Below are 13741 nucleotides of genomic sequence, written 5' to 3'. Positions count from 1 at the left end.
AAAAGTGCCCATCTTCGACTGTACAAACGGTTGGGAGGAATGCAGCACCACCAGGCGCCCTCTTCTGCCCCGACCGACCGTCGCTGTCCTGTCACTGTCAGGAGGTGACTAATCAACAAAGGAACCGCCCCTTCTTCTGCAGCAGCTAGGCGATTGGCCAGGCAAGTGAGAACGGCAACGTGCCATGTCTTTACCTGTCATTGGACGAGCGAACCCGGAAGTGACAGCAGGTAAACGCGGATTGGCTGATTTTGCGGCTCTGGCGCTGACGTTGTGCTTTGTGATTGGCTGTAGTTGGTTCAGGGCAAGGTGAATAGGAAACTGGTGAGCTCTCTGGAGAGGGGCGCTTATGTGCTAACAGCGGAGGTGACAACCAGAGTCGTGTCCGTACAGGAGTCATGAAGCTCGGCCCTTTATCGTGGAGCAGCGTGTGCCTGCTGCTCGTCTATGTGCTGGGAGTGGTAGCTGCCGGGTGAGTATGTAAGAGGGCTGCCTCCCCTTTGTGAATAGCGCTTATCAGCTGTAGGGTGCAGTCAGGGATGTGTTCTGTCTTTTTACATGGGGGCATGGTGCCACCCAGAAGTACCATGCAGCCACCAGCCTTCTATCCGTTGCCATGCTGGATGCCACTACAGGCTGGCCGTCAGCCATACTTAGTACAACAGGAAAACCATAGGCTCTTTACTGACTCAGGGCGGAAGCCTTGTCTGTGCTGGAAAATTGCCCACAGGCCTCCATGAATGTGGGTACTCCAGTAAGTGCATAGCAATCAAGTTAGGGTGGGTTTGCACTAGAATGATGCCATTCTGTGATAGGTTCAGTTTACAACGGAAAAGGGCTTCTGTCACCCCCCCCAAAACTCATTTTTCATTTTTGGGCATATTAAAATCCTTATTGGACGACTATTCCCTATATAGGGCTCTTACCTTGTTCTGTGGCTTCGTTTAATTAAAAATCGATCTTTTAAAATATGCAAATGACTTCACTACCAGCAAGTAGGGCGTCTACTTGCTGGTAGCCGCTGCATCCTCCTTTTAAAAAAAACGCCCCCTCCTCCAGTTGATTGACAGGACCAGCGAGCACTCTCCTCCTCCGGCTGGCCCTGTCAGCATTTCAAATCCTGCGGCTTACGTGTCTTCATTCGGTGCAGGCGCTCTGAGAGAAGGACGCTCGCTTCCTCAGCACTCCCTCAGTGCGCCGATGACGTCTTCTCTTTCAGGTTTAGAGGTGACATCATCGGCGCAGGCGCACTGAGGGAGTGCTGAGGAGGCGAGCGTCCTTCTCTCAGAGCGCCTGCACCGAATGAAGACAGGCGTGGGATTTGAAATGCTGACAGGGCCAGCCGGAGGAGGAGAGCGCTTGCTGGTCCTGTCAATCAACTGGAGAAGGGGGCGTTTTTTTTTAAAAGGAGGATGCGGCGGCTACCAGCAAGTAGACACTCTACTTGCTGGTAGTGAAGGCATTTGCATATTTTAAAAGATCAATTTTTAATTAAACAAAGCCACAGAACAAGGTAAGAGCCCTATATAGGGAATAGTCGTCCAATAAGGATTTTAATATGCCCAAAAATAAAAAATGAGTTTTGGGGGGTGACAGAAGCCTTTAAGAGGCATTCCGTTTTGCTCCGTCCTAATAGAAGTCTATGGGCAAGCATAACGGATCAGTCTGGTTTCCCTTATGCAGGACGGAAACAAAGTCATTTTGACAGGACTTTGTTTTCCATCCTGCATAACGTAAACCAGACTGTTCCGTTATGCTTACCTATAGACTTCTATTAGGACGGAGCAAAACGGAATGCCTCTTAAAGGCTTCCGTTCTGCATTCCGTTGTAAACTGAACCTATAACAGAATGGCTTAATTCTAGTGCAAACCCACCGTTAGACATGTTCCTGTGTAGAGCAAAAGTGATGCAGAGGAAACTTAGCTCAGTTACCCAACCAATCAGATTCCGCCTTTGGAAAATAACAGGATCAATCTGGTTGCTGTGGACAACAAAGGTAGTTTTTATTTGCACCAGTTTTGATAAATCTTCAGTCTGAAAGACACTGATTTGACAGAAATTACACAAAGGTAAATGGAAGATAAAGGAACTGCTAAGTGTCTTCTTTACCTCAAGTCCCAGCAGTGGAAACCCCATCAGTTGCTTTTCAGGCATATCCAGGGGATATACTGTAAAAGTTCTTAGAATTAGCTAGGTGATCACTAGAATGAAGGACCTTGCACGCTAGTAGTCTAGTGACCTGCCCACCCTACCTGCTCTTACTGACGCATTTTTACGTGTCAGTAAGCATACTTCACGAATACCTCAGCTGCTTGATCCTATGTGAGAACGGATCGTACAAGCACAGGGTAATATTCAGAAGCTAACCCATAAATCAACCTGTGGCAAAAGTCACATAATGACCGCAATCCAAATGGAAATCTTTGAATTAATAAACTGAAAGTTTGAATAAGGGAATTTGAGTTGCCAGCCTGGTAGTTCCATGCATTTCTGTGTCTGCCACAGATATTTCAAAGCCAGGACCTGTCGGGCATATGTCATTGACTTACACAGGAGTCACTGGGCCTGATCACCGCCATGTGACGGCGAAGCCTCTCCCAGATTAGAGAAATGTAAAAAATGTCACTTGGCAGCAATTAATTTGGGGTGTACGGCAGTGGTTTATGACTTCAGCCTTTTAGCACCTGTATTACGGCTGCAATACCAGATCCAATTTCATTCTACTGAATAGAGCTTGGATTCCTCTATTGCATATCGCTGACATATATTCCGCAGCACTTTACAGACAGATTGTAAGCGCTCACGGACAGGGCCCTCTCTCCTTCTGTACCAGTTTGTAACTCATCTTGTTTATGATTAGTGCAATTGTCTGTATTATGTATGTGCACCGCTTATCACATGTACAGCGCTATGGAATGAATGGCGCTTTAATAATAAATAATAATTAGCATCAAGCTGTCTCCAGTGGGGCTCACAATCTAAGTTCCCTATCAGTATGTCTTTGGTGTGTGGAAGGAAACTGGAGAACACACACACACACACACACACACACACACACACACACACACACACACACACACACCCCGGTGGAGAGCACACAAACTCTATGCAGATGACACACACACACACACACACACACACCTGGGAAGAGCATACAAACTCTATGCAGATGACACACACACACACACACACACACACACACCTCGGGAGAGCATACAAACTCTATGCAGATGACACACACACACACACACACACACACACACACACACCTGGGAAGAGCATACAAACTCTATGCAGATGACACACACACACACACACACACACACACCTCGGGAGAGCATACAAACTCTATGCAGATGACACACACACACACACACACACACACCTCGGGAGAGCATACAAACTCTATGCAGATGACACACACACACACACACACACACACACACACACACACCTCGGGAGAGCATACAAACTCTATGCAGATGACACACACACACACACACACACACACACACCTCGGGAGAGCATACAAACTCTATGCAGATGACACACACACACACACACACACACACACACACCTCGGGAGAGCATACAAACTCTATGCAGATGACACACACACACACACACACCTCGGGAGAGCATACAAACTCTATGCAGATGACACACACACACACACACACCTCGGGAGAGCATACAAACTCTATGCAGATGACACACACACACACACACACCTCGGGAGAGCATACAAACTCTATGCAGATGACACACACACACACACCTGGGGAGAGCATACAAACTCTATGCAGATGACACACACACACACCTGGGGAGAGCATACAAACTCTATGCAGATGACACACACACACCTCGGGAGAGCATACAAACTCTATGCAGATGACACACACACACACACACACACACACACACACACACACACACCTGGGGAGAGCATACAAACTCTATGCAGATGACACACACACACACACACACCTGGGGAGAGCATACAAACTCTATGCAGATGTTGTCCTTGGTTGGATTCATACCTTTACCCCTAACCATTGAGCCACCCTTCTATAGTATATGTATTGTGGCCATGTCACTTACATGACTGTATTACTGTGCTGTGAGACTGACCTAACTCATATTGTGTCAAAGCATCTGAAAGTGGGTGTCCCAAAAAACAGCACTTTTCCATGTGCTCTTTTATGACCTCTGCTAGGGAGTACTCAGTTGACCAAGTTTGTCCATGGCTGGTCTTTTCTTTTCTTGGGTGCAGATGCAATATGGGGTGAGTATGTCTTAGGAAGACCTGAAATTGGAGGCTCACCTTGTGGAGTTATGCTCAATAAGGCGCACCTCTATTGTAGGCATGTAGCATAAGCAAAGTTGCCCAGTGTGCAGCCGCAGACTAGGTGCTTTCAGGAGAGGTGCCCGGTCTTTCAGCTTGACGTGATGACAACTTTTTTTATTCTAGGTCATGGACAGAGACTATGCATTTCTGGGACATAAAAACCCCTTCATCAGGTTCGAAATGCACGCACCAGCATGCAGGGCTGTGGAGTCGGAGTCGAGGAGTCAGAGTCGGGGGAAATTTTGGGTACCTGGAGTCGGAGTCGGCAAACAATGCACCGACTCCGACTCCTACTAAATTTAGATTGGAATAAAAAAAAAAAAAAGCAAGTTTAAATGTCCCAATTCACAAAAAGTTATAATTAATGACTTCTCTACTGTAAGAATAAAGACCAATGCATGCAGTGCGTCACGTAACCGCAAAACGAACACGTTAAGTGACCGTGAAGAAGCATGCTTTTCATGTGCTTCACTATATGGCACGCAACGCACAATTAGGAGCTGCAATACTTATACTTTCCATAGTGTTGTGTTCTGCTTTTACAGGGAACGCAGCGTCCATGTGTAACCTAGCCTCTCACTGATAAGGGATTAAATAAATATGTTTTTTGCAGGACTAGAGAGTGAGACACTTGTATAAGTGAAGGGAATGGAGGGCCAATAGTTCAAGACTGAAGCTGTAAACCATTGGAAAGACTGCTGTCATTTAGCTAAGGCTATACAAACTTGTAAACTCTGATTGTTAGCTTAAACTTTAAACATGACTATGGGATTCTCCTAGGAAAATCATGTTTTAGAATAAATGCCCCTTCCTGGATCCTCCCACTGCTTTATCTTCAGCAGCAGATAAGCACACAAAGGAGAAAGCAGCTTCCCAGCCAGTAGTCCTGTGGTAGGTTGCGTTTCTTTCCCTCAAGGAATGTATAAAATACATTCGCATATTAATACAGAGGAGTCGGAGTCGAGGAGTCGGAAGTACATAAAACTGAGGAGTCGGAGTCGGAACATTTATCTACCGACTCCACAGCCCTGCCAGCATGTCATTATGCAGCTGGGGTTCCAAACCTGAACTTCTAAGTTACAGCCTCAGGCACATTACACAGAGGAGGCTGAGAAGAGTACATCTAGAGTCACTGAAGTGAGGTCTGTTGTCCTTGGCCTTATCTGTGCAACGTGCAGGTGCCTGATGCTGCTGGAGAGGAGTCCCAGACTCCTCTATCGTAAGTAACTGGGCCGGACTGGGAACTTAGTGTCCCTGGAAAAAAACGAAAAGTGACCCCATGTTGTATGCAGGTCTAAATTAAAAGAAGGCGGTACAACAAAAGTAGGTGGGGCCACCAATGCCACACTGCAGCACAAAATACTGCCTCAGCAGAAGCAGATGCCGCGGTGCAGCTCGGAGTACTGCCTCAGCAGAAGCAGATGCCGCGGTGCAGCTCGGAGTACTGCCTCAGCAGAAGCAGATGCCGCGGTGCAGCTCGGAGTACTGCCTCAGCAGAAGCAGATGCCGCGGTGCAGCTCGGAGTACTGCCTCAGCAGAAGCAGATGCCGCGGTGCAGCTCGGAGTACTGCCTCAGCAGAAGCAGATGCCGCCACCCATGCCACAATATGAAACTGTATCATTGTCCTCAGGACGGCAATACAGTTGAATTCAGGAGTACATCTGCAGCCACTGGTCAGGTGCATAAGTTCCTGAGGCGCCTACATTAATTAATGCTGTGAGCATCAGATATTTTTGTACCTGGCTGGTACCCAAGAGGAGGGCTTGGGTGGCTCACTGGGCATCGGCCCTCCTGGAAATTTCCCTGTAGGGTCTATGGCTAGTCTATCCATAGTTTAAAACGCTAAACCCACTGCATAGCAATGTTTAGTGGTCCTAAATTATTATTATTATTATTTATTATAGCAGTTTATTCAAGGTCACTGTAGATATAAAAAGTGTGTACATACGTAATACAGAAAGAAGCACAATAAGCATGAATAAGATGAGTTACAAAATGGTACAGGAGATAGAGGGTTTACAATCTACAAGGGTTGAGGTAATGATAGAAGCTGCTGTTATGTCAGTATAGTGGCATTGTAACGCCATGTTTTCCTGTTGGCATCATGCAGGGAGATTATCGATATTAAAGGGTTTGTTCACCTCTGGTGATCTTTTCTGCAGACTCCCTAGTGTGGCTAGACCCGTGGTGGGAATTATACTTACCTGATTCCTGCCGCTGCAATTCCAGCTCTGCAGGTCCTGGATATCCCACCGTGAGTCCATCCAGGCTGTGAAGTCCATAGAAAAGGTCACCAGGGGGTGAACAACCCCTTTTAATATTGATAACTATATGATGCCAGCAAGAAAACAGTTACATTTGGGGCCACTAATCCACCAGCACATTGTTAGGCTAGTTTCACACTTGCGGCAGGACGGATCCGACATGCTGTTTAGCATGTCGGATCCGTCCTGTGGCTGTTCGCCGTGCCCCCGCTCCGTCCCCATTGACTATAATGGGGATGGGGGCGGAGCTCCGGCGCAGCACGGCGGTGCACGGAGAAAGCCGCCGGACTAAAAAACCTGACATGCAGTAATTTTAGTCCGGCGGCCTTAAGCCGTGCACCGCCGTGCTGCGCCGGAGCTCCGCCCCCATCCCCATTATAGTCAATGGGGACGGAGCGGCGGCCCGGGGGCACGGCGAAACAGCCGCAGGACGGATCCGACATGGTGAACAGCCTGTCGGATCCGTCCTGCCGCAAGTGTGAAAATACCCTTAGTGGGTTTAGCATTTCAAACATTCATATCTAAAATCTATCCATTTATGCATTAAAGGGGTTTTGCCATCACATACAATGGGGGCATATTGCTATGATATGCCCCCATTATCTGATAGGCGCGGGTCCCAACTCTGGGACCCGCACCTACAACAAGAACGGAGAGGAGAAATTAATGGAGGGTGCACTGTGCATGCGCAGCCGCCCTCCATTCATTTCAACGGGGCTGCCGAAAACAGCCGAGCGCTGGCTTGGCTATTTCTGTCTGCCCCATCGAAATGAAAGGGTGCGCTCCCATTCACTTGTATGGGAGCAGCAGTGAGCAGCACTTGGTGGTGAACGGACCCCGGGAAAACCGGGGTCCTCCAGCCACAGCTCTCCCCGCTCCGTTCTCCTTGGAGGAGTCTGGGACTGAGTCTGAATAACTCCTTAAAATTTTGCAATAACTAGACTTTTCTCTCATTTTTGGCTTACTCATAGTAACACACAGTAATTTTTTTTATTTATTTCAGACGCGACTTTTATAAAATCCTGGGGGTTTCACGTGGCGCTTCTGTAAAGGAAATAAAAAAGGCTTATAGAAAACTAGCATTACAGTTGCATCCGGACCGAAATCCAGATGATCCACAAGCACAAGAAAAGTTCCAAGATTTAGGTGCTGCCTATGAGGTTTGTAAAAATTTAGAAAGGATATAAGCTGTGATGTAATAATTAGGCAGGGTATGGTACCATGGGTCATGCCCTAGGGATAACACAGATGGGCTGAATTTGTACATTACATTTACATCATACATCATTACATTTTACTTCCGTGGTCGCAATGTATTCAGCTTGAGCTGAAATGTTGCGACTAGTGTTTCACGTTCGCTGTACAAGGTTGAGGTTACCTAAGAATTCCGTTATGGATTCCGCTACCACGAACCATAACTTATGGTCTGTAGTTGCGAAATCCATAACAGAATTCTTAGATAACCTGATCCTTTTACGCCGAACTTGAAACACAAGTTCGCTTATCCCTAGTTGTGACCACATTACTCTTTTTGTGAGGCAAGGTAACCCAAAAAATGTTTTTGTCTTTTACAATGTTCACCTGACAGGGTAGATCATGTGATATTTTTATAGATCAGGTCGTTACGGACGCGGAAATACCTAATACGTCTATTTTATTTTGGTTTTACACAATGAATAACTTTTATGTCTCCATATTTTTATTTTATTTTATGGGCGATTGTCTTAGGTAGGGTCTCATTTTTTGCGGGATGAGATGACAGTTTGGTGCCATGTTGGGGCACATATTACTTTTTGATAGCTTGGTATTACACTTTTTGTGTTGTAAGTTGAAAAAAATAGATTTTTTTATTCCTTCCCCCACGACAGCACCACAGAGAGAGAGGCTCCGCCCCCAGGGACAGGAAACCTGCAGAATAAAAAGGTGGAGCCGCTTTCCCACCTCAGTGGTTTCCTGTCCCTGGAGTGGGAGACCTGCAGTTTTTCTTTCAGGTTCATACCAATAGCATGGAAGTCCCAGAAATGCTCTGGAGGGCTATGAGGTACATACCTGCTGGGGTCTATCGCCCATATGTTGGGCTGGCAGGACCCTAGGAGCCGGTGGTGGTCCAGGGCTTCCACCTGGCTCTTGCGGCAGGTACATGTGTGCTCCTCAATGGGAGTGAGGCCACACAGTAACATAGTGGAAATGGAAGCAGCCCTATGTGGGGTGTTGTGTTACTCCGCATGCGGCCGGGACCCAGGAAGGATTCGGGTCTTCTGGAGCACCGTTTTTCCTGTGCAAGCTGTCAAGAGTAGGGTTGTTTCGGGTATCGAACTTTCGATGCCCAATCGTTGTTAATTTTTTTCGATACTAGACCCTCCTTTTAATGGCACTCGGGGCGTGAAGACAGTTTAGGAGGAGTAGGAGTGAGGGAGTCCCTCCCTCAGATGACGTGGCCGCGCTGAGCCCAGTGATGTGAGCGGGCTCTGAAGCTGCCCGCAGCACTGCCACCAATGAATGTGCCCCTATTAATTAAAGCAGGAGGTGGGACAGAGCTCGGCAAACAGCAGTGGCAGCAGCCTCCTCCTTTTCAGTGTCCTCCCCAGAGTCAAGCAGCCAGCATAGCAGGTGCCTGGACACTGTGCCACCAATGATAATTAACCATTAATACAAATAGAGGAGGCGGGTGCTGGCGGTACCCGCCTCCTGTATCTGTATTAAAGGTTAATTATCATTGGTGGTGCAGTGTGCCCCCCCCCCAGTATTAAAATAATTGGTGACGCAGTGTAACACCTTCCCCACCCCCAAGTATTAAAATCCCCTCCTCCTCATTGGTGGTACAGTGGCAGTTCTGATCGGAGCCCCAGCAATGTAGTCCTGGGGCTCCGATCGGTTACCATGGCAGGGGGGTGCATTATGCACAGGGCAGCAGGGAGAGTGCAAAGTCCTATCAACCCTTCCTGTAAGACGTGTGTTCCACATGAAGCACTTCCGGTTAAGGAGGCCAGATTTGCATTCCAGACGCGCTAAATGGGGGCAGGAGCAGTTAAAACGGAGTGAGATGGCCGGGAGACGCCAGTGTGATTCTTCTGCCTGCACTCCATCTGGACCTTGGATTATCTGGGTACTCCTGCTTCCCTTCATACTAAATAAATATGAAGGCATCAAAACTATGAATTAACACATGTGGAATTATATACATAGCAAACAAGTGTGAAACAACTGAACATATGTCATATTCTAGGTTCTTCAAAGTAGCCACCTTTTGCTTTGATTACTGCTTTGCACACTCTTGGCATTCTCTTGATGAGCTTCAAGAGGTAGTCCCCTGAAATGGTTTTCACTTCACAGGTGTGCCCTGTTAGATTTAATAAGTGGGATTTCTTGCCTTATAAATGGGGTTGGGACCATCAGTGGCGTTGAGGAGAAGTCAGGTGGATACACAGCTGATAGTCCTACTGAATAGACTGTTAGAATTGTTATTATTATGTTAATATGTGTAGTGTATTTTATTTTTATTTTTTTTATTCAGTGATAAATGTTTTTTTTTTTTATCTTAACTTTTTTCACTTTTTTTTTACATTTTTTTTTTTACCCAGACCCACTTGGTTCTTAAAGATCCAGTGGGTCTGATGTCTGTATAATACAGTACAGAACCCTATATAGGGCTCTGTACTGTATTTTACTTACACTGAACGCAGACGGGGAAGGGTAAGCACAGGGCTGAGGGGGGCTGACTGGGGGCTCTCTCCCTCTCCATCGGGGGGCTGCAAAGGCACAGCAGCCCCCTAATGGGAGAGGGAGGGAGCTCCCTCTTACTGTTAACTTTTTCCATACAGCGGTCCGTACGGACCGCTGTATGGAAAGGGTTAAATGGCTGACATCGCATCACCAATGTCAGCCGTTTATACCAGGGTGCGTATACCCACTAGAAGCCAACGAATTTTCAAGTGGAGGCGGGCGGGGGATCGCCATCCCGCCTGCCGCACCGCCCGCCTCCCACAACGCCCCCACCGCTGCGACACACCAAGCCCCCCCCCCCCCCCGCACCACCCGCCGGCATCAAATCGTGCAGGGGGTGAAAAATATTGATTTTAGGCACTCTAAAGTTTCTGACCGCGGGGATCAGAAACTGCAAAAAGCGCAGCAAACCGCAGGTCTGAATTGACCTGCGGTTTGCTGCGATCGCCGACACGGGGGGGTCACATGACCCCCCCGGCGTTGTGACAGGATGCCGGCTGAATGATTTCAGCCGGCATCCTGGTTAGATTAACCCCTGGGGCGCCGGAATGCCTATTTAAAGTTAGGACGTACTGGTACGTCCTGTGTCCTTAAGGACTCGGGAAATAGGGCGTACCGGTACGTCCTATGTCCTTAAGGGGTTAATAAAACATTGTTTTTCAAAGTTTAAATTTATTTGTACAGTATTTAGACATTAAAAACCTATACATACAGTACAGACCAAAAGTTTGGACACACCTTCTCATTCAAAGAGTTTTCTTTCTAAGAGTTTTCTTTCTTTATCTAATTGTAGATTCACACTGAAGGCATCAAAACTATGAATTAACACATGTGGAATTATATACATAACAAACTAGTGTGAAACAACTGAACATATATCATATTCTAGGTTCTTCAAAGTAGCCACCTTTTGCTTTGATTACTGCTTTGCACACTCTTGGCATTCTCTTGATGAGCTTCAAGAGGTAGTCCCCTGAAATGGTTTTCACTTCACAGGTGTGTCCTGTCAGGTTTAATAAGTGGGATTTCTTGCCTTTATAAATGGGGTTGGGACCATCAGTTGCGTTGAGGAGAAGTCAGGTGGATACACAGCTGATAGTCCTACTGAATAGACTGTTAGGCTCAGTTCACACCTGAGCGTTCTGAAAGGAGCGCTCTGTATGCGCGATTGTACGGGCGTTTACAAGCGCGCATACAGAGACAAGTGTGCACACAGTGTCGCGCGTTCCCGAAAGTCTATGTACGGGAACGCGCGACAAGCGCCCAAAAAAACGCTCCTGTACTTGTGTGAGCGTCGGGCGTTTTACAGCGCGATCGTACGCGCTGTAAAACGCCTAGGTGAGAACCATTCCCATAGGGAAGCATTGGTTTCTCCTTGTTGAGCGTTTTACAGCGCGTAGGAACGCGCTGTAAAACGCTCAGGTGTGAACTGAGCCTTAGAATTTGTATTATGGCAAGAAAAAAGCAGCTAACAGTCTATTCAGTAGGACTATCAGCTGTGTATCCACCTGACTTCTCCTCAATGCCACTGATAGTCCCAACCCCATTTATAAGGCAAGAAATCCCACTTATTAAACCTAACAGGGCACACCTGTGAAGTGAAAACCATTTCAGGGGACTACCTCTTGAAGCTCATCAAGAGAATGCCAAGAGTGTGCAAAGCAGTAATCAAAGCAAAAGGTGGCTACTTTGAAGAACCTAGAATATCCTTGGAAAGTCTGTTAGCCAGGACCTTGGAGAGCAGCTTAATATCAGTATTAATTAAAGAAATAGGTCTTTTTTTTGGAATTAAAACTATCAGTGCCCCATACATGGAGGTAGGGAGGCCTTCTCCCTGCAGCCCCTTTGTAAATACTTCTAAAAGACACGGGAGGACTATATCCCCATATTTCCTATAACCACCTCCGGACCGCCTAACGCAGGATCGCGTTCCGGAGGTGGCAGCCCTGCGCACAGTCACGCATATATGCATCATCTCGCGAGACGCGAGATTTCCTGTGAACGCGCGCTCACAGGAACGGAAGGTAAGAGAGTTGATCTCCAGCCTGCCAGCGGCGATCGTTCGCTGGCAGGCTGGAGATGTGTTTTTTTTAACCCCTAACAGGTATATTAGACGCTGTTTTGATAACAGCGTCTAATATACCTGCTACCTGGTCCTCTGGTGGTCCCTTTTGTTTGGATCGACCACCAGAGGACACAGGTAGCTCAGTAAAGTCCCACCAAGCACCACTACACTACACTACACCCCCCCCCCCGTCACTTATTAACCCCTTATTAGCCCCTGATCACCCCATATAGACTCCCTGATCACCCCCCTGTCATTGATTACCCCCCTGTCATTGATCAACCCCCTGTAAAGCTCCATAAGACGTCCGCATGATTTTTACGGATCCACTGATAGATGGATCGGAGCCGCAAAACGCATCCGGACGTCTGAATGAAGCCTTACAGGGGCATGATCAATGACTGTGGTTATCACCCCATATAGACTCCCTGATCACCCCCCTGTCATTGATTACCCCCCTGTAAAGCTCCATTAAGATGTCCGCATGATTTTTACGGATGCACTGATAGATGGATCGGATCCGCAAAACGCATCCGGACGTCTGAATGAAACCTTACAGGGGCATGATCAATGACTGTGGTTATCACCCCATATAGACTCCCTGATCACCCCCCTGTCATTGATTACCCCCCTGTAAAGCTCCATTCAGACGTCCGCATGATTTTTACGGATCCACTGATAGATGGATCGGATCCGCAAAACGCATCCGGACGTCTGAATGAAGCCTTACAGGGGCATGATCAATGACTGTGGTTATCACCCCATATAGACTCCCTGATCACCCCCCTGTCATTGATTACCCCCCTGTAAAGCTCCATTCAGACGTCCGCATGATTTTTACGGATGCACTGATAGATGGATCGGATCCGCAAAACGCATCCGGACGTCTGAATGAAACCTTACAGGGGCATGATCAATGACTGTGGTTATCACCCCATATAGACTCCCTGATCACCCCCCTGTCATTGATTACCCCCCTGTAAAGCTCCATTCAGACGTCCGCATGATTTTTACGGATCCACTGATAGATGGATCGGATCCGCAAAACGCATCCGGACGTCTGAATGAAGCCTTACAGGGGCATGATCAATGACTGTGGTTATCACCCCATATAGACTCCCTGATCACCCCCCTGTCATTGATTACCCCCCTGTAAAGCTCCATTCAGACGTCCGCATGATTTTTACGGATGCACTGATAGATGGATCGGATCCGCAAAACGCATCCGGACGTCTGAATGAAGCCTTACAGGGGCATGATCTATGACTGTGGTTATCACCCCATATAGACTCCCTGATCACCCCCCTGTCATTGATCAACCCCCTGTAAAGCTCCA

The 13741-nt window shown here is 47.4% G+C and overlaps 1 protein-coding gene across 1 annotated transcript in view; it reads left to right on the top strand.

The window, feature by feature from the left end:
• Positions 1–289: 289 nt before the first annotated feature.
• DNAJB11 (DnaJ heat shock protein family (Hsp40) member B11) overlaps positions 290–13741 on the top strand; it is a 66290-nt gene continuing 52838 nt past the window's right edge. Inside the window, exons 1-2 of the mRNA XM_040440521.1 lie at positions 290–472; positions 7621–7777. Of these exons, the coding sequence (XP_040296455.1) occupies positions 399–472; positions 7621–7777 (231 nt within the window). The 5' untranslated portion in view covers positions 290–398. The remainder of the gene's footprint in view (positions 473–7620; positions 7778–13741) is intronic.

The sequence above is a fragment of the Bufo bufo genome, chromosome 7, assembly GCF_905171765.1.
Source record: "Bufo bufo chromosome 7, aBufBuf1.1, whole genome shotgun sequence".
NCBI classification, from domain to species: Eukaryota; Metazoa; Chordata; class Amphibia; order Anura; family Bufonidae; genus Bufo; species Bufo bufo.
The sequence above is the reverse complement of the archived record's forward strand: the minus strand, read 5'-3'. Positions and strand labels throughout refer to the sequence as shown.